Consider the following 19426-nt stretch of genomic DNA (forward strand, 5'->3'; position numbering starts at 1 on the left):
TAGCCCTGGCTGTCCTGGAACTCACTCTGTAGACCAGGTTGGCCTCGAACTCAGAAATCCACCTGCCTCTGCCTCCCAAGTGCTGGGATTAAAGGCGTGCACCACCACCGCCCGGTCAGAAATACAATTCTTACTGGGCATGGCCACACACACCTTCAATCCCAGCACTTGGGAAGTAGAGGCAGATGGATCTCTGAGTTCAGGAGCAACCTAGTCTACATAGTTCCAGGACAGCAAGAACCATACATAGTAAGATCCTATCTCAAAAGGAAACACACACGTATATACATTTCCCTGAACACTAGAGGAGATTCTGCAGAAGCCACTCCAGAGCCTTGAAACTCACTCTTCCCTGACAGTAGAGTCCCCGTCCTACTGTTTGCCTCTGGTTTCATTGTCATTCTTTATCCTTACTCTAAATGCAGAAACTCTACTGTTGACTTGGTAGAAACTCAGGAGAAAGGTAGAGTAAAAATTGGTTCTGTTTACAGGCTCAGCCCTGGCAATAACAGGCAGTCTTCCAAGGTCTTTTTTTTAAAATGGTGCTGGGGTTTGAGCCCAGGGTCTGCTCAGCAAGGGCTTTGTCACTGAGTTATATCCTCTAATACAGCCCTTACCCCTTAACTCAAGGTGTCCACAGTGCTGTAGAGGGAATGTAAAAGTTTCAGCAATTTAAAGAGTAAAATATCAGGGCCTGGAGAGGTAGCTCAGCAGTTAGGAGCACTGTCTGCTCTTTCAGGAGTCCCGGGTCCCCAGCAACCACCTGATGCCGTCTTCTGGCACGCAGGTGTACATGCAGCTAGAGTACCCATAGACAAAATAAGTAAATAAATCTTTAAAAAAAAAAAAGAGTAGAAATATCTACAAGGTACAGGAGTACCCATCTGAAGAGATTTGTGTTGGGCACTTGCATTGGACCCAAAAGATTCAAACAGTACAGGGTTTTGGTTGTTGTTTGGTGGTGCTAAAGCGTGAACTCTGGGCCTTGTGTACTCTCCCATGTCCAGCCCCAGTGTAGGATTAACACAGTGACATTAATTTTGGTTGTTGGCAGGAAGCACTGTAGTCAGTTAACTAACCTGTAAACATTTAACTAGTTGAGGTATAACTGTTGACCGATTGATGACACCATAACTAAGTTGTTTTCTGTGCTTCTGGGTAGGCTGCAGGTCTCTGAAGTGGCTCTTTGGAAGAATGCCTTGTTCACAAATCAATATGTCTTTGCTTTTCCTCAGATAAACTTCATTAAATGTAAATTTGGTTTTTCTTTTAACAGTATTGTTGTCATTCTGAATGGATGTGACTTCCCTTCCTTTATATGAAATAGGAATTAGGAGAAGAGTAAACCGGTTTTAAACTGCAGTGCTAAACTAGGTTAGCACACCTGGGCTCATGAGCCCTTAGTGGACAAGCACTGTTTCACATAGCCCTTCTTTTCAGTTCTAGGGATTGAACCCAGGGGTTCCAATGAGGCAAATCCTTTATCAGTGAGCTACATCATCAATCCTGTGTGCCATATTAGCTTTTGGAGGCCCAGGGGACTGACTCACTGTCAGTGTATAAAGGTGACTCCTGTGCTCTTTACCAGTGCATGATTTGGCCACATGTGTTAATATAGAAAATCATGTTTTTCCCAAACACCTACCCATAACCAGCTACACTTGAGCAGAAGGCAGGCTCACTTAGACAGAGGTGGTGTAGCATCCCTTGTTCTCTCATTGAGTGCCTATTATGCATGCAGACCTGGGAGTACAACGATTCTGAGAATTCCTGCCGTGGTTGAGCATACGTTTGAATGGTGCACTCTGGGCACACGCTCTGCCTCCACTCGGTGTCTCCTCTCGCTTTGGCTGATCTCTGAGTGCTCATTTCCCATCAGAGGCCTCTGGGAAGCTGTCTGTGGTCGAGTGTGTCACCAGCTCCCTGCAGCCTGCCACTGTACCCTCACTCCTTAGTCCTCTACTGTGGAACCTTTCACACTCCCGTGTCCAGCTGCTGCCTTGCTAGGTCACTCTTGACTCCTTGCTTCACGCTCCTTCACCTCGCAGTTAAGCCATGCTTCCTCCGAATCCATTCCTGTGCTTAGCACAGACAGGCCCTTTGTCCTGTCAGTCAGCTTGCTCTGAAGGGAGCACATGCTCCTTGCTTCATCCTGCTGCTCATCTTGGTCACATCTGGGTTTTCAGCTTTGAGGAGTTTTTGTCTCTACTAGAATTCCCACAGGACAGGTAAATGAGAAGAACGGAAGCCTAGCCGCCCCCATGCTCACCAGTGGAGGACACAATGTATATGCAATATTGTCAGTTATCTGTGGTGTGGATCTGTTTCATGTCTTATCACAGATGAGAAGACCAGTTGATCTGCCTGAACCTGTCTTTCTATTTATGTTAATATGTGGAACGGTCCCATTATGATAACCTGGATGGTTCATAGTCTTTCCTGACTTAATTTCAAACATCAGAAGCCTGTATACATTTCACTCAGGGTTAGACCAGATTCTTTTCTTAGAAAGTAATCAATTCTTTAGTGTGTATATGTGTACATGTTTGTGTGTCTGCATGTATGCATGTGATGGCTAGAGGTCTACCTCAGGTATAGTTCCTAAGAAGCTGTCTACTTTAGTTTTTGAGCTAGGGTCTCTCACTGGTGCCTGAGGCTTGCAGAGTAGAGTAGCTGACTAGCAAACCCAGGGATCTCCATCATCTCTCCAGCGCTGGGATTACAAAGTTGAGGCACTATGTACAGCTGTCTGTGTGGGTGCTGGGAGTTGAAGTCAAGCTTTCATGCTTGCTTGTGTGACAAGCACTTTGCCAACAGAACTGTCTCTATCTGGCTCCCCAATTCCTCACACCCTTTTTAAGACAAGGTCTTGTACAGGGAGTTGTAGCTTACATCTTCCTCACTCGTGCTGTTCAGAAGAAACCAACTGGCTGATCAGAAGGGGTGTGGAGGGAGTCTTTGAGACTAGGACAGGATTAGAGCCTGCTCACAGGCCTGTACCTTTGACCTGAATTGTCAGGTTCGATGACATGCCTGGGCTGAAAACTTTACTTGGCAACACTGTTGTCTGAATAAAGTTTTGTTTTATTTGAAATTCAGCAACTGATCATGTGTAAAATAACAACATTGTATGCAGGACTCAATTTTATGTGCTTTTTTTTTTTTTAGTACAGCCCACAGAGTGACCTAGATTTGATTCAGGTTTGAAAATGGAAGGGAAGTTTAAAAAGTAAAGGAAGAAACAGCAAATGTGCTGAACTGGACATATATGATGCATTTCGGTACACACCTGTGGTCTCAGCCACATGGGCTGCTGTAGTGGGAGAACCATGTGGACCTAGGAGTCAAAGCCCAGCCTAGACAACAGTGAGACAGTCTATTAAAAAATTCCATGTGATACCTTTTAATGCTTTCTTTGCTTATTGCTTTAATTAGCATGGCGAGATTTGAAGACATTATAACAAATTAAGAGTAATGCAGAAAGAGAGTGTGCTGATAGAAGAGACTGTGAGGTAGAGGACTGTTGGTGTCTGGAAGTCTGCCTCAGGGTCCTACTGTCCCCATTGTTAGCCGCTGATCTTCCCCTTCTCTAACCTGCAAGCGGTGGCTTGATTCAGAATTCTTACACCAGCGATCATTAATGGCACGGTTTTGTGTCATTTGTTACTGGAAGAGAGTAACAGCTCAGAACCAGTGCACCGTCGAGAAGCAGACCTCCTCATCCCTCAGTGTGGAATGGCCTTTAGCACTACAGACGGCCATCTGCTAATCACGCATCTCTTATCTGTGCTATAGAGTATTTTTGAGAAAGGGTGTAGCTCTGGTCAAACACAAACTTGTTATATAGGCCAGGTTGGCCTCTTAACTCTGGTCCATCTGCCTCTGCCTCACTAGTGCTGGGACTAAAGGCTTGTACTACCACGACCAGCTGTGATATGGAATCTTATAATTTTGAAAAGATTCACATCTTACTACATGAGAAGAGCTCATGGTTCTGAGTTTTAGTAGAGGTCTTGCCCTACCATAAAGTGTGTCCTCAGCTGAGCGTCCTCCTTCTCTGTTTCGGATCGAGACCGGGTCTTTATGACAGATCTTCCAGGCAGGTGCAGCAGGTGATGTTAACCCCCTTTACATGTAAAAGCAATGAAAAATCAGGCCCAGATCCACAACAAGCCTCCAGGCCGTGCTTCCTGGATACAACCCAATTTATCCAATGTTGTTGGAAGGAAGGAAGGAAGGAAAAGAAAGAAAGCCGAGCAAGTTAGGGCCATCTAGTCAGTAAACAGTGCTCCTCTGTGGTCTTTGTATTCAGTTCTGCCTCCAAGTTCCTGCCTGGGGTGAGACAGCCTGTGTCCACCCTCTCTTGCCACCTTTGTGTTCTGGGGATTGTTGAACTTGGGTCGACCAGGCTTTTATCTGTATGTGTATCTGTGCAGCATGTGTGTCTGGTGCCTTTCGAGGTGAGAAGACATTGGGTCCTCTGCAATTGGAGTAATAGACATTTACAGGCCATCATGTAGTTAGTTGCCGGAGGTTAAACCTAGGTCCCCAGGAAGGGCTTTCTACTTACTCCTATAATGGCTATGCTAATTTATATTCCCACCAGCACTGTATGAGGAGAAACAGGTTTCTCTCCACCCTGGGTACTGGGATCACAAGTGTGAACCGCCATGGCTGCGCTATGAGGCACTCAGGATCAAAGGCAGGCCTTCATGGGAGACAGGGGAGCCCTTTTCCGGCTGAACCTCCCCAGCCCTGCTGTCTGTCTGTTTGTTATCATTATTTAAATAAATTTTTTATTTATGTGTACAAGTATTTGGCCTGCATGTGTATCTGTGCACCACTTTGTGAAGGAAGGCCCACAGAGGGCACTGGAATGGAAATTACAGATGGTTGTAAGCTGCCCTGTTGGCGTGGGAATTGAACCGATATCCTCTGGAAGATCAGCTTATTCTCTGAACTGCTGAAGTATCTCTCCAGTCCTGCTGTTTTTGGGTGACACCCCACTCCATGCTGGCTCATTTCTCATCATGCTCCCTCTGGCTTTTCTTGAGTGGAGGAAAATGTAGAGCACTTTTTTCATTGGTGTGTTCCCTGCCAGGAGGGGCTGGTGGGGAAGGGTTTGTTCTCTTACTCTTGTTTGGTGCCTTTTGCCTTAGGGTTTAGAGCTGTGAGTCTGGAAGAGAGGATCCTTGTTTTTCTTTTCTTTTCTTTTTTTTTTTTTTTTTTTTTTTTTTTGGTTTTTCAAGACAGGGTTTCTCTGTGTAGTCCTGGCTATCCTGGAACTCACACTCTGTAGATCAGGCTGGCTTCGAACTCAGAAATCTGCCTGCCTCTGCCTCCCAAGTGCTGGCATTAAAGGCGTGCGCCACCACTGCCTGGCCAGAAGAGAGGAAGGATCCTTGAATGAGGTTTTAGCTAGTGACCCTTTGAGGCTCTCAGCTTGCTCCCTGAACTGGTAGTAGACTTCTGGCATCTATGGAGAAGGCTGTAGCACTGAGGGGCCTGTTGTGGGGCTTGCGCAGTGTGTTCAGTATTCGTTCTCACTAGTACTGAGGAAGAGGAGGCTGTCAGAATCAGTATCTATGCTGCCTCAGACTCAGCAGGTCTGCAGGTCATTCTGCTTATGGTTTTTTTTCTCCCTCTAGTTTGTCCTGAAGAATTATGGAGAGAACCCAGAAGCCTACAGTGAGGAATTAAAGAAGCTGGAGTTACTCAGACAGGTAGGAGAAGGTATTTTTATGTAGGGCCAAATTTAATTTGTTTGCTAAAGAGGTTTGAAAGAAACAAAACAAAACATAACTCTACATTCTACTGTGGTCATATTTGGATTTAGGGTTGTCTGTCTGTCTGTCTGTCTATAAAAGCACCAGAATAAAAGGGAGTTCATTTTACTGTCTTTTATGGAGGGTTTCAATGTCGTTCAGGCTGGTCTTGCTTCTGTCCCAAAAGTTCTGGGATATAGGTATTGTTTCTTTATGTTTAAATCTTAGTTATTTTGCTATACTGGGGATTGAACTCATGTCTTCAGGTTTGGCAGCAAGTATTTTTACCTGCTAAGCTGTCTAACTTGTCTGTTTTTGAGCCATAATCTCACGTAACCCACAGAGGTCTAGACACAGTGTATGCAGCTGAAGATGATCTTGAAGTTTTGACCCTCCTACTTCCTCATCTCAAGTGCTGAGATGACAGGTGTGCACCACCTGGTTCTGTGGTACTCGGGTCAGGCCCAAGGTTTTGTGGGTGCCAGACAAGCAGTCTACCACCTAGGTATCCTCACACTCCATTGTTCTTTGTTTAAGACTGGTTTTCTCTGTGTAGCCCTGGCTGTCCTGTGTAAACCAAGCTAGTTTCAAACTCAAAGAGATCTTTGAGTTCTGTGTTCCAAGCACTGGGATTAAAGGCATGCACCAAGAGAACTGGCTGGCCCTTATCCTTAGTGGTACAAGCTGTAGGCTAACCTGGGCCACTATGGGTACTGGGATTACAGACATCTATGGCAGCTCTCATTTTAGATACTTCTGGAGCTGGAAAGATGGTTCAGTGGTTAGAGTTCACACTGCTGATGTGGTCATGCACATTTGTAACCCTAGTGCTTGGCAGGGGGTAAAGGGTGGGAAAGTGGAGATAAGTAGCCAGTCCAGCCAGGTGGAGAGCTCTGGGTTTCCTGAGAGACTCTCTTTCAAAAGACAAGGTGGCAAGTGACCGTAGAAGATATCTGATGTCAGCCTTGGGTACATGCACCTGCACACACGTGTGCATATGTTCCTTCTACATACACGCAGAAATCACTTCACTACCCATAAATAATTACTGTCAGCATTTTGAGCTATAGTCATCTGATTCCCCCCCCCCCCCGTTTTGGTCTGTATATTTATTTGTATATTATATGCTTTTACAGAAATAAGATCACATTATATTCATCTGATGGGGTTTTTTTTGTTTTTTTGGTTTTTTTGCCTAGTAGCATGTCATTGAAATCTTAGTATATCCATAGCAACCTTTGTCTTTAGTTTAACTGTAGACTATTGTGTGAGTAGCCTTGACATAAGTCATGTAAACAGTCTTCTTTAATGAAAAGTCTTGTATCATCCAGTTTTGTAATCTGGCAGTGTTGTGAGAAGTGCTTTTGTATGCACATTCAAGGATTTTCTTCTTTGTCTTGGACATGTGACCCCCCCCCACACACACACACATCATTTTTTAATGCAGGGTCTCATGTAACTCAGGCTGTTTCAAATTTGCCCTGTAGCCAAGAATGGCCTTAAACAACTGTTCCTCCTGCCTCCTGGTTCCGGGATACAGCCGTGACTGTACAGTTTTAGATGAAGAACTGTGGATCAAGCTGGAGTAATGTCTCAACACTTGAGGGCACTGCTGCTCTTCTAGAGGACTCAGTTTCAATTCCCAGCACCCACATGGCAGCTTACAGCCATATACAGCTCCAATTCCAGGGAAGCCAATGCCCTCTCCTGGCCTCCACAGATACCAGGCATGCATGTGGTGTACATACATGCAGGCACAACACCTATACACATAAAATAGTATTTTTTAAAAGTAAAAAGTTAAATACAGTAAAAAATTTGAAGCACATTACAGAATATCTTCTAGAAATGTGGGACAGACTCATTCTGCTAGTCTTGGCTGCCAGAATTGTGTATCCGATAGCTGTGGGCATAGAAAGGACTTTCTCTGGAATTCTAGTGAGGATGAGCCTCTTTCTTCCATCCTGCTTCCCAGAATGCTATTCGTGTTGCCCGGGACTTTGAGGGCTGCAGTGTCCTTCGAAAGTACCTTGGCCAGCTACACTACCTACAGAGTCGGGTACCAATGGGCTCAGGCCAGGAGGCTGCTGTTGCTGTCACCTGGTGAGTGCTGGTAGGCCGGGCGGGAAAGTCGAGAGCTTAGAAGACACTCGGACAGCTGGGGTGCCTGGTGACAGGCATGACCCTTTCCCCTGTCTTCTCCCCTTGATGCACAAGACGGGGAGTGGGTTAGTGTGATCTCCCATAGACCCCTGTGTCATACTGGGGTAGTTGGTCCCTTCCCCTGACCTGTGGGCCCAGGGCAACTCCCACTGTCTGTATGACTGAGATGGCTGGAATGTCTGCAGGACTGAGATCTTCTCGGGCAAGTCTGTGGCCCATGAAGACATCAAGTACGAGCAGGCCTGTATTCTCTACAACCTCGGTGAGCTGCTTGGTCCTTCCATGGGCCCTCCTCCTAGCCCTGTCAGCCCAGAGTCACAGTTCATTAGGTCAGATGGTCAAAAAGGCTATGGGTGAATGAAAAGAAGAAGCCTGGGTTCTAACCCCTCCCCCATTTCTGACACAGCTACACAGGCACTTGTGCTGTTTTCTGGGGCCTTGGGAAAGGCCCTGTTTAAAGGACTACTCTGCTGGGCTGACTATCACAAAAGGCGTCACTGTGGACTTACTCCAGTAGGGAGCATGGCCTCCCTTTGCCTGGATAGTATTACCCCCACTCCTCAGTGAATGGCTTTAGATCGCCTCAGGGAGGGAGGACAGAGCTGGCCTTAGACTGCCCTTCAAGTCAGCTGTGCTGGTGGCTGAGGGAGAGAATGGGGGCTCCTCCCTGCTTTACCCCAGCCAGGTGCATAACTGGAGAAAGGATTTGGCTAGGTTTGTGATTGTTCTTCCTTGGGAATCCTTGCACTGACTGCCCAGGTATCAGACCTGTTTCTCTGACTGGATGACAGCAGTACCTACCCCTCAGCTTCAGTCTCAGCACAGGAGCAAGCAGCCTGGGAATATCCCCAGGTTTTCCTAACAGTGTCCCCTGCCTCTCTAGGTGCACTGCACTCCATGCTGGGGGCTATGGACAAGCGGGTATCTGAGGAGGTGAGGACTGGGGCGGGCGCTGGTCATGTGGATGTTCTATGGAGTGAGGGCTTTGAGTGTCCTGAGCCGCCGGAGTTTGAATGTTTCCTGTCTTTACGGAAGTGACGTCTTCACCTCTCCCCTCCCAGGGCATGAAAGTCTCCTGCACCCACTTCCAGTGCGCAGCAGGTGCCTTTGCCTACTTGCGTGAGCACTTCCCACAGGCCTTCAGTGTGGACATGAGTCGCCAGATCCTCACCCTGAATGTCAACCTCATGCTGGTGAGGAGGAGTGCCCGGGAGAGCCAAAGTGCTTTTGTTTCTGTTTTGAGATAGGGTCCTATTCTGTTGCCCAGGCTGGTCTGAAACTTGATGTGTAGCCCATGCTTGATTCTAAATCATGGCTAATCCTCCTGTCTCTGTCTTTTTGGAGTTAGTCATGAGCCACCACCCCTACCTTTAAGTTGACTTGGAGAAGAAATGACTAAGGGAGAAGGCAGTTCCCTCTAGATCCTAGGCCAGCCATGTGCCTGCATTGGGACTTTTGAGTTTCAGAAAGAGCAGGCACAGTGTGTTAATTCTGGGGGAGACTAGAGGAGAGGGGTATTTTGGCCTGTCCCTTGGTTCCCAGGAAGGAAAGGACGTTCAGGTGACCTGTACTTGTTGCTCCAGGGCCAGGCTCAGGAGTGCCTTCTGGAGAAGTCCATGCTGGACAACCGGAAGAGCTTTCTGGTGGCCCGCATCAGTGCACAGGTAGGAAGTGGGCTAAGGGTGGGCAAGTTGCTCCGCCCCTGGTCCTTGGTGACTGGACTCATCCCAACTCCTAGGTGGTAGATTACTATAAGGAGGCCTGCCGGGCCTTGGAAACCCCTGAGACTGCTTCCCTGTTGGGCCGCATCCAGAAAGACTGGAAGAAACTTGTCCAAATGAAGATCTACTACTTTGCAGCTGTGGCTCATGTATGGTGAGGGGTTGCTGGGTGTGGGGTGAGCCAGATGACTGTAACCTAGGAGACAGGTCATGACGCTTACCCCTTTTTCCCAGCTGCACATGGGGAAGCAGGCTGAGGAGCAGCAGAAGTGTGGGGAACGGGTGAGTGGACTGTGGGTAAGGGGGCAGCACTGAGCATGTGCTCTGGGGTTTTATGGCTGTCTTTATGTCATGTTGGAACTGGTCCTCTCTGCCCACCCTTGTCCCTGGTCGTCCTCCCCACACCACGTGCCAAGTCATCACTACCTTGCAGCCCGCGTTTTTAAGGCTCTCGGGAGACATGGTGGGCTCCCCACAGGGAGGATGGCTCTTCAGAGGTGTAAGCTAACGTGGAGCTGTTTGGGGGCTGTTGGCTTGGCTGGCATCTGCTACCCGAGATGCTGGTCTTCTGGTCAGTGATGGGATCGTCAGGTAGAATGAAGTGGGGATATGGAACATGAGGGTCTGAGCAGGGGAGGACAGACCAGGTTTTGCCCTCCACAGGTGGCTTACTTCCAGAGTGCCCTGGACAAGCTTAATGAAGCCATCAAGTTGGCCAAGGTAAAGCTGAACCCACGTGGCTGCCCTTCAGAGCCATGAAGGAAGAGCTAGCTGACCTGACAGATCCCAGCACTGGCCTGATGATCTCTTCTTATCTCTACCCCACAGGGCCAGCCTGACACCGTGCAAGATGCACTGCGCTTTGCTATGGATGTCATTGGGGGAAAGTGAGTGTGTGGGACTAGGGTGGTTATCCTTGCATTCTTGGGAGGGAGCTAACAGTGCCTTGGGAATCTAGTTTTTGGGTCCTTGGTAATTTGTCCCCTCCCCATTCCTGATTGATTCCCAGATATAATTCTGCCAAGAAGGACAATGACTTTATCTACCATGAGGCTGTGCCAGCACTGGATACCCTTCAGCCTGTGAAAGGTCTGAGAGCTGAGGGGAAGCTGAGGAGTGGGGTTGGCAGAAGATGGGATAGGGAGGAGGCTGCCGTGAGCTTTCATATGGGCCTGATCACTGTGGTGCTCCCTGCTCTTAGGAGCCCCCTTGGTGAAGCCCTTGCCAGTAAACCCCACAGACCCAGCTGTTACAGGTCCTGATATCTTTGCCAAGTTGGTACCCATGGCTGCCCACGAGGCTTCATCACTGTACAGGTGGGTAGGAGGGACTGGCCCTCTTCTTGGCAGAGAGGCTCTCTCTGCCAAGAATACAGGTCTCTAGCAACTGCTCTGTTTACTCCATAGTGAGGAGAAGGCCAAGCTGCTTCGGGAAATGCTGGCCAAGATTGAAGATAAGAATGAGGTCCTAGAGTAAGTACGGAACAAGTGGTGGGGGTCAGTACATACCAGGTTTCTGCCTCCCTGCCCAGAGTCTAGATCTAGACTGTAGGTGTTAATGTGCTGTGGAGGCACCACTTGTATCAGTGCCTGGGTATAGCCTACTAGGCCATGTGGTATTAGGTGAGGTAAAGGTTACAGTTTTCTCTCTGCTAAGTCTTCAGTCAAGTTTTAGTGGAGGGGGTCAACCTAGCAGGCTCTTTATGTGGAAGGAATTGAGCCAGCCAGCATCCATCTGATGTTGTTGTCACCCCTCTTCCGTCCCTAGTCAGTTCATGGACTCCATGCAGCTTGACCCTGAGACGGTAGATAACTTGGATGCCTACAACCACATCCCACCCCAGCTCATGGAGAAGTGTGCAGCACTCAGTGTCCGGCCTGACACTGTCAAGAACCTTGTCCAGTCTATGCAGGGTGAGCAAAGCACACAGCAGACATGCAGGGGTAGCATGCAAGCCATCTGCCATGGCCTCCCCCACTGAGGATGCTGGTGAAGCCCTGGCCCAGGCATGTACCACCCAGATGTTTCCGTGGATCACTTCCTGTGTTTGTGGCGTTAGCAAGTGCTGGGAAACAAGCTCTAATCTAAGTGGGCATTTCAGTGTCTTGGGGGCAGAAGGCAGAGTGATACCTGGTCTACCTACCTCAGTGTCTACCCTCAATCCACCTCAGTGCTGTCAGGGGTGTTCACGGATGTGGAGGCCTCCCTGAAGGACATCAGGGATCTGCTGGAAGAAGATGAGCTGCAAGAGCAGAAACTGCAGGAGACCCTAGGCCAGGCTGGGGCTGGCCCTGGCCCCAGCCCCTCTGTTGCCAAGGCTGAGCTCACAGAGGTGAGGAGAGAATGGGCCAAGTACATGGAAGTGCATGAAAAGGCTTCCTTCACCAACAGTGAGCTGCATCGTGCTATGAATCTGCATGTGGGTAACTTGCGCCTGCTCAGTGGACCACTGGACCAGGTGCGGGCTGCCCTACCCACACCAGCCCTCACCCAAGGTAAGCCCCGCCCATTGCTAGGGGGAAAGGCTTGGAACTAGGGTTTCTTCGACCTCACTGACTGCTGCTACCCTCAGAGGACAAGGCCGTGCTGCAAAACCTAAAGCGCATCCTAGCCAAGGTGCAGGAGATGCGGGACCAGCGTGTATCCCTGGAACAGCAGCTCCGAGAGCTGATCCAGAAGGATGACATCACTGCCTCCCTGGTCACCACTGACCACTCAGAGATGAAGGTGGGTTGGATGAGCAGCGAGAAAGGGCTCTGCTTGTGGGCTTCTCCTTAGGTGGTATTGTCCCCATCTTCCCTCAGAAACTGTTTGAGGAACAACTGAAGAAGTATGACCAACTGAAAGTGTACCTGGAGCAGAACCTGGCCGCCCAGGACAATGTCCTCCGTGCACTGACTGAGGCCAATGTGCAGTACGCAGCTGTGCGGCGGGTGCTTAGTGAACTGGACCAAAAGTCAGTACCTGCTTTTGTTCTTACCCGGCTCTATCCAGAGCTCTGTCCCTACAGCTTGCCTCAATCTGGCTTTTTGTTTTGCCCACCAAGGTGGAACTCCACATTACAGACCCTGGTAGCATCCTATGAAGCCTATGAGGACCTGATGAAGAAGTCCCAGGAAGGCAAGGACTTTTATGCAGACTTGGAAAGCAAGGTAGCCACCCTGCTGGAACGGGCACAGTCCATCTGTCGTGACCAAGAGGCCGCTCGCCAGCAGCTTCTGGACAGGTAGATATGGGCTTTAGGTTTCACTGTAGTAGATTGAGCCCATGCCAGCCTGGCTTATGGAGGCTGGCCTTTCTTCCCCTGTCTGTCCCTTAGAGAGCTGAAGAAGAAGGCACCACCACCTCGGCCTACAGCCCCAAAGCCATTGCTGTCCCGCCGAGAGGAGGGGGAGGCAGTGGAGGCTGGAGACCCGCCTGAGGAGCTCCGCAGCTTGCCCCCTGACATGATGGTCGGCCCACGGCTGCCTGACCCATTCCTAGGATCTCCTGCCCCTCTCCACTTTCCTCCTGGCCCCTTCCCTAGTTCCACAGGCCCAGCCACCCACTATCTCTCAGGACCCTTACCCCCTGGAACTTACTCAGGCCCCACTCAGCTGATGCAGCCTAGGGCTGCAGTGCCCATGGCACCTGCAACGGTCCTCTACCCAGCCCCTGCCTATACATCAGAGCTGGGCCTTGTACCCAGGTCCTCTCCTCAGCACGGAGTTGTAAGCAGTCCCTATGCAGGGGCAGGGCCACCCCAGCCAGTCGTCGGTCTTCCCTCTGCTCCACCTCCCCAGTTCTCAGGACCTGAGTTAGCCATGGCAGTCCGGCCAGCTACCACCACAGTAGATAGTGTCCAAGCCCCTATCTCTAGCCACACAGCACCACAGCCAAACCCTACCCCGGCTCTTCCCCAGCCCTGCTTTCCAGTGCCTCAGCCTGTACCCCAATCTGTTCCCCAACCGCAGCCTCTGCCCACACCCTATACTTACTCTATAGGGACCAAGCAGCACCTCACAGGCCCTCTGCCACAGCATCACTTTCCTCCTGGGATCCCCACAGGCTTTCCAGCTCCCAGAATTGGGCCCCAGCCACAGCCACAGCCCCAGCCACAGCCACAGCCACAACCCCAGCCTCAGCCTCAGCCACAGCTCCAGCCCCAGCATCATCCCCAGCCACAGCTCCAGCCCCAGCATCATCCCCAGCTACAGCCACAGCCACAGCCACAGCCACAGCCTCAGCCTCAGCCTCAGCCTCAGCCTCAGCCTCAGCCTCAGCCTCACCCTCAGCGGCCAGCATTTGGGCCACAACCCACACAACAGCCCCTTCCATTCCAGCATCCACATCTCTTCCCATCTCAGGCCCCAGGGGTTCTTCCACCACCACCCCCCTACCATTTTACTCCTCAGCCTGGTGTCTTGGGACAGCCACCACCCACCCTGCATACCCAGATCTATCCAGGCCCATCTCAAGACCCTCTACCCCCACACTCAGGGGCTCTGCCTTTCCCCAACCCTGGGCCTCCTCATCCTCACCCCACTCTGGCATATGGCCCTGCCCCTTCTCCTAGGCCCCTTGGTCCTCAGGCAACCCCTGTTTCCATTCGAGGGCCCCCACCAGTCAGGCAGCCCGCCCCTAGTCCCCACTTGGTGCCTTCACCTGCCCCATCGCCAGGGCCTGGTCCAGTACCTTCAAGACCCCCAACAGCAGAGCCACCACCATGTTTGCGCAGAGGTGCTGCAGCTGCAGACCTACTGTCTTCTAGCCCTGAGAGCCAGCATGGAGGCACTCAGCCTCCTGGGGGCGGGCAGCCCTTGCTGCAGCCTACCAAGGTAGATGCAGCTGAGGGCCGTCGGCCACAGGCCCTGCGGCTAATCGAGCAGGACCCCTATGAACATCCTGAGAGGCTGCAGCAGTTGCGGCAGGAGCTGGAGACCTTTCGGGGGCAGCTGGGGGATGCAGGGGCACTGGACACCATCTGGAGAGAGTTGCAGGAGGCACAGGAGCAGGATGCCCGAGGCCGCTCTATTGCCATTGCCCGCTGTTACTCCCTGAAGAACCGGCACCAGGATGTCATGCCATATGACAATAACCGTGTGGTCTTGCGCTCAGGCAAAGATGACTACATCAATGCTAGCTGTGTGGAGGGCCTCTCGCCATACTGTCCACCCTTAGTGGCCACCCAGGCTCCGCTGCCTGGCACAGCTGCAGATTTCTGGCTCATGGTTCATGAACAGAAAGTGTCAGTCATTGTCATGCTGGTGTCTGAGGCTGAGATGGAAAAGGTAAGCGCCTAGATGGGTATCCGGGAGGGAAGCTGGGAGTGGGGAGGGAAAGCTAGCCTTGTCTTGTCTACCCTTCAGCAAAAGGTGGCACGCTACTTCCCCACTGAGAGGGGCCAGCCCATGGTGCACGGAGCCCTGAGCGTGGCCCTGAGCAGTATCCGTACTACCGATACCCATGTGGAGCGAGTGCTGAGTCTGCAGTTCCGGGACCAGAGCCTCAAGCGCTCTCTTGTGCACCTCCATTTCCCTACTTGGCCTGAGTTGTACGTTCACTGTTCTACATGATAGGGTCAAGGGCAAACTCCTTGGGTGCTTAGGGGTGAAGGCCTCACATCAGGCCTGGTTCATACCTGCACTTTCTCTTCAGAGGCCTGCCAGACAGCCCCAGCAACCTGCTGCGCTTCATCCAGGAGGTGCATGCACATTATTTGCACCAGCGACCCCTGCACACACCTATTGTTGTACACTGCAGGTAGGGAGCCGACAGCTGCTGGGGGGAGGCTTTGTACCCTATGGGCTCTTAGCCTGGCCTTATACTTGCTTCTTGTCACAGCTCTGGGGTGGGCCGCACTGGAGCCTTTGCGTTGCTCTATGCAGCAGTGCAGGAGGTCGAGGCTGGGAATGGGATCCCCGAGCTGCCTCAGCTGGTGAGGCGGATGCGGCAGCAAAGGAAACACATGCTGCAGGAAAAAGTGAGTGGGTGGCTTGGGCTGAGTTGGGTCTTGCTTGCCCTTGGTGAGGATGGCCCTGCCCAGCTGACTAGACCAAATGTGTGTCTCTAGCTCCACCTCAAGTTCTGCCATGAGGCGTTGGTGAGACATGTGGAGCAGGTCCTCCAGCGCCATGGTGTGCCTCCTCCTGGCAAGCCTGTGGCCAGCATGAGCATCAGCCAGAAGGTGAGGGCACTTCCCTAAGGGCTGCTGGGATGCTCACAACCCAGTGAAACTCTTCTTACTAGCTCTCCCTTCTCAGAACCACCTTCCTCAGGACTCCCAGGATCTGGTCCTTGGTGGAGACGTGCCCATCAGCTCCATTCAGGCTACCATTGCCAAGCTCAGCATCCGGCCTCTAGGTGGCTTGGACTCCCCAGCTCCCAGCCTTCCAGGCCTTGTGGAACCCCCAGGTCTCCCAGCAGCCAGCCTTCCAGAGCCTACCCCTGTCCCACCTTCCTCGCCTCCTCCCCTCTCTTCGCCTTTGCCTGAAGCCCCCCAGCCAGAGGAGGAGCCGTCAGTGCCTGAAGCCCCCAGCTTAGGGCCCCCCTCATCATCCCTGGAGCTGTTGGCCTCTCTGACTCCAGAAGCATTTTCACTGGACAACTCTTTACGAGGAAAGCAGCGGATGAGCAAGCAGAACTTTCTGCAGGCCCACAACGGGCAGGGTCTAAGGGCTGCCCAACCTACAGATGATCCCCTCAGCCTCCTGGATCCACTCTGGACACTTAACAAGACCTGAAAAGGCTTTGTCTATCTGGTCCTTACACTACACCCCCCATCCCTGCTGCCTTCCGCTCTACCAGATGGAGATGCACTGCAGGCCTCAAGTCAGGCTCTGCTCCTTTGTGGAACCTGACATTTTTCCAGCCCTGGGCTACTGAAATAATAAACTTATTCTGTGGCCAGTGTCTGAGTTCACCTACTGCTGCCTTGGGAGTGCCAAAGGCCCTTTCCCTTTGCTGTGCCTATCCCACATTTCTTGGACAGCTCTGAGAAGGGTCTAGGAGTAGAGTGGAATGACAAGCGCCTCAGCCCCTGGTAAATGTGTTTTTTTAAAAAAGTTTATTATTACAGCCAGGAGACAACAGTTCAGAGTCAGCTGCAAAGAAGATGTCTAGCTATTGCCTCCAGTCTAGGTCCAAAGAGTTACTGTCCCCCATGCCCCACCTTGGGATGGGAGAAAGGGAGCAGTGTAGCTGACCTGCCTTTAGTCCAGTTTCTCCAGCACAGAGGGCACATACACTAGGCTGAGCTCAGTGCCAAAGTTGCAGACAATGGCAGCATTGTCCAGTACCAAAATCTGCCGAGCAGGCTGGGCTTCACTGTTCTTGCCCAAGTAGACTGTCTGTAACAGGTCCCCATAGTTTAGGTCCCAAAAGGAGACACAGCCTTGGCCACCGGTCACCAGAAGGTTATCAGAGATGACACCTAAGCTTGCACCACAGCCCAGGTCCTGGAGGCAAAGCCAGAAGAGGTCTTCAGTGTTGGGTGTTCAATCCCCCAAACACCAACAGCCTATACCCCGCCTGCTCACCTGCTGAATGGAGTACAGCTTGATGCCCGTGCTGCGGTCCCAGATATTGATGAAGTCATCCAGGCCACTACTAATGACACAGGAAGTGGTACAGGTGAGGGAGGTAACATCTCCACGGTGAGCAAATGTATGGCTGACCCGGCTGCCTGTTAGTACATCCCACAGGCAGATGGCTCCGTCTTGTCCTCCACTGGCCAGTACCATGGTCTAGGGAAAGAGGCCCAAGGAACTCAGTCATGGGTAATGTGCCTTTATCAACAAGAGCATCTTCATCCAGCAGCCAACCCCCCAGGCCCCCCACAGGTCCCTTACCTGATCAATGTACACAGTTGTGATTGCCCCTGAGTGACCCTGCAGGGTAAAGAGGCAACACGAATCCTCCAGTCGGAAGACCTAGGACAGAGAGGATAGGCTCTGGTCTCTGGGACTTTTTAAGGTACTCGTTTGAGCCAGGAAATGCTTTCCATCATTCCTCTAGGACTCCTAGCATGGTCCCTCCTCCTCACCCCCTTTCCAGCTCACCAGTACCCAGAGATAAACAATACACACTCTTAGAGTATGGTCTTGGCTCCCCGTCACCAGGCGCCTGGCAGCAGCTCTCAGGGCTGTGATGGGCTTCTGGTGTGCGCAGGGCACTGTGTGGGTCAGATGACAGGCCACTGTGTCGCTGCTACTGCTGTACACAGACGAGGAAGGAGAGCTGCCTCGCCCTGGGGGCCCTAAGGAGACAAACTCAGTGAGGGGATACTTAAAAGGCATCTTGCCCTCACACCCATATATAATGCCTGCTGACCCCAGGCCCACTGACCTCTGAACTGCAGGGGGCTGAGGGAAGTGTGGGTCTCCAAGGAAAAGAAATCGAGGGAACCGTTAAGCCGAGCAGCTACAATCCTAGAAGAGAAGGACAGGAAGACTATAGCTTCAAGGGGATGTGCCATAAGATGGCACCAGAGCTGGAGGCTGCCACTTACCAACTCAGCCTCTTTAAGCCTTGCCTTTTTATAAAATGGGGCTTAACAGTCCACACATCCAAGTGGTTGTGAAGGTTAAATGAGCTAATAACTCATAATGTGGTAGCTGGTGTCACAAACACTTGTAAATCAATATAAAAAACGGGCTGGAGCAATGGCTCAGCACTTTCTTTTTTTTCTTTTTTCTTTTTCTTTCTGGCTTTTCGAGACAGGGTTTCTCTGTGTAGCCTTGGCTGTCCTGGAACTCACTCTGTAGACCAGGCTGGCCTCGAACTCAGAAATCAGCCTGCCTCTGCCTCCCAAGTGCTGGGATTAAAGGCGTGCACCACCACCGCCCAGCGGCTCAGTACTTTCAAGAGCATCTGCTCTTGCAGAGGAGTCAGTTTCAGTTCCCAGCACCCACACAGCAGCTCTTGATCATCTGGAACTCCAGTCCCAGGGAATCTGATGCTCTCTTCTGCCCTCCATAGGCAACTAGGCTCATGGTACACATTAATACACACAGACTAAAGAACAATAAAATGAATCTAGAACATCCTTTGAAAAGACAGCAGATGGAGGGAAGGTTCCCCTGGAGCTTTAGGGTCAGAACTAGGTCAGTTCTGAGGAAGGGATTGAGGTGAAGATGTGCCATGAAGCCACCATAGAGGGCTGCTGCAGTCTTTTATGACAGAAGTCATCTTGAACCTGAGTATATAGTCTACTTGTTTTCCTTTATCCACATAAGATTTTCTTTGTTCCCAAGAATTCTTAGGCACAAGCTGCAGACACAGGCAGGAATCTTTGCCAATGGCTCCTACAATCACAAATCTGGTGAGTCCTGAAATCTTGTCCCAGCAAATGGCAGTATATGTGTACACCTTCTGCCCATGGCCATCAAAAAGGCTCATCTGGGACTCCATGATGCACAGGAAGGTGAAAGCATGGTCATCAGGGACTTTAAAGGTCAGGGACCTGAGCACTTCCTAGAGCTGGAGAGCAAGCAGCAGGGAGGCGTCCCAACACGCTCAGGGCGGTGAGGATGGAGTTCCAGTGGTGGCAGGAAGAGATGGCAGCAGACAAAATGGAGAGAGCCAGAGTTCCCCTGAAGTTTCCCCCCCATCCCCCAAAAGGCTCCCTCTCTAGCTTGGATGGTGAAATCAACAGTCAGGAACCCTTGGGAGAGCCATCGTGGAACAGGCAGGTAAACTGAGTTCGTAAATCCAGGTAAGGCCAAAGCTCAGGAACTAGGATACCTCTCCTCCAACCATGATGTGTACAGAAGCCCATGGTGGTATGAGGGGCAAGCA

At 51.1% G+C, this 19426-nt stretch overlaps 2 protein-coding genes across 2 annotated transcripts in view; one reads left to right on the top strand and one right to left on the bottom strand.

Annotated features, from left to right (window-relative positions):
* The window catches only part of Ptpn23 (protein tyrosine phosphatase non-receptor type 23), a 20004-nt gene extending 3464 nt beyond the window's left edge, over positions 1-16540 (top strand). The window contains exons 2-25 of the mRNA XM_028785404.1: positions 5649-5723; positions 7741-7868; positions 8114-8190; positions 8812-8861; positions 8990-9121; positions 9512-9592; positions 9667-9798; positions 9884-9931; positions 10313-10369; positions 10478-10536; positions 10659-10738; positions 10851-10965; positions 11056-11121; positions 11417-11562; positions 11821-12144; positions 12222-12376; positions 12454-12605; positions 12696-12875; positions 12969-14919; positions 14998-15182; positions 15287-15391; positions 15473-15611; positions 15702-15815; positions 15892-16540. Coding sequence (XP_028641237.1) covers positions 5649-5723; positions 7741-7868; positions 8114-8190; positions 8812-8861; positions 8990-9121; positions 9512-9592; positions 9667-9798; positions 9884-9931; positions 10313-10369; positions 10478-10536; positions 10659-10738; positions 10851-10965; positions 11056-11121; positions 11417-11562; positions 11821-12144; positions 12222-12376; positions 12454-12605; positions 12696-12875; positions 12969-14919; positions 14998-15182; positions 15287-15391; positions 15473-15611; positions 15702-15815; positions 15892-16371 — 5031 coding nt within the window. The 3' untranslated portion in view covers positions 16372-16540. The remainder of the gene's footprint in view (positions 1-5648; positions 5724-7740; positions 7869-8113; positions 8191-8811; positions 8862-8989; positions 9122-9511; positions 9593-9666; positions 9799-9883; positions 9932-10312; positions 10370-10477; positions 10537-10658; positions 10739-10850; positions 10966-11055; positions 11122-11416; positions 11563-11820; positions 12145-12221; positions 12377-12453; positions 12606-12695; positions 12876-12968; positions 14920-14997; positions 15183-15286; positions 15392-15472; positions 15612-15701; positions 15816-15891) is intronic.
* Positions 16541-16675: 135 nt separating this feature from the next.
* The window catches only part of Scap (SREBF chaperone), a 60499-nt gene continuing 57748 nt past the window's right edge, over positions 16676-19426 (bottom strand). Inside the window, exons 19-23 of the mRNA XM_028785394.1 lie at positions 17975-18057; positions 17716-17885; positions 17479-17559; positions 17167-17373; positions 16676-17085 (exon numbers count right to left, since the gene is read on the bottom strand). Coding sequence (XP_028641227.1) covers positions 16840-17085; positions 17167-17373; positions 17479-17559; positions 17716-17885; positions 17975-18057 — 787 coding nt within the window. The 3' untranslated portion in view covers positions 16676-16839. The remainder of the gene's footprint in view (positions 17086-17166; positions 17374-17478; positions 17560-17715; positions 17886-17974; positions 18058-19426) is intronic.

Source organism: Grammomys surdaster, unplaced genomic scaffold (assembly GCF_004785775.1).
Source record: "Grammomys surdaster isolate TR1022 unplaced genomic scaffold, NIH_TR_1.0 125216, whole genome shotgun sequence".
Lineage (NCBI taxonomy): Eukaryota > Metazoa > Chordata > Mammalia > Rodentia > Muridae > Grammomys > Grammomys surdaster.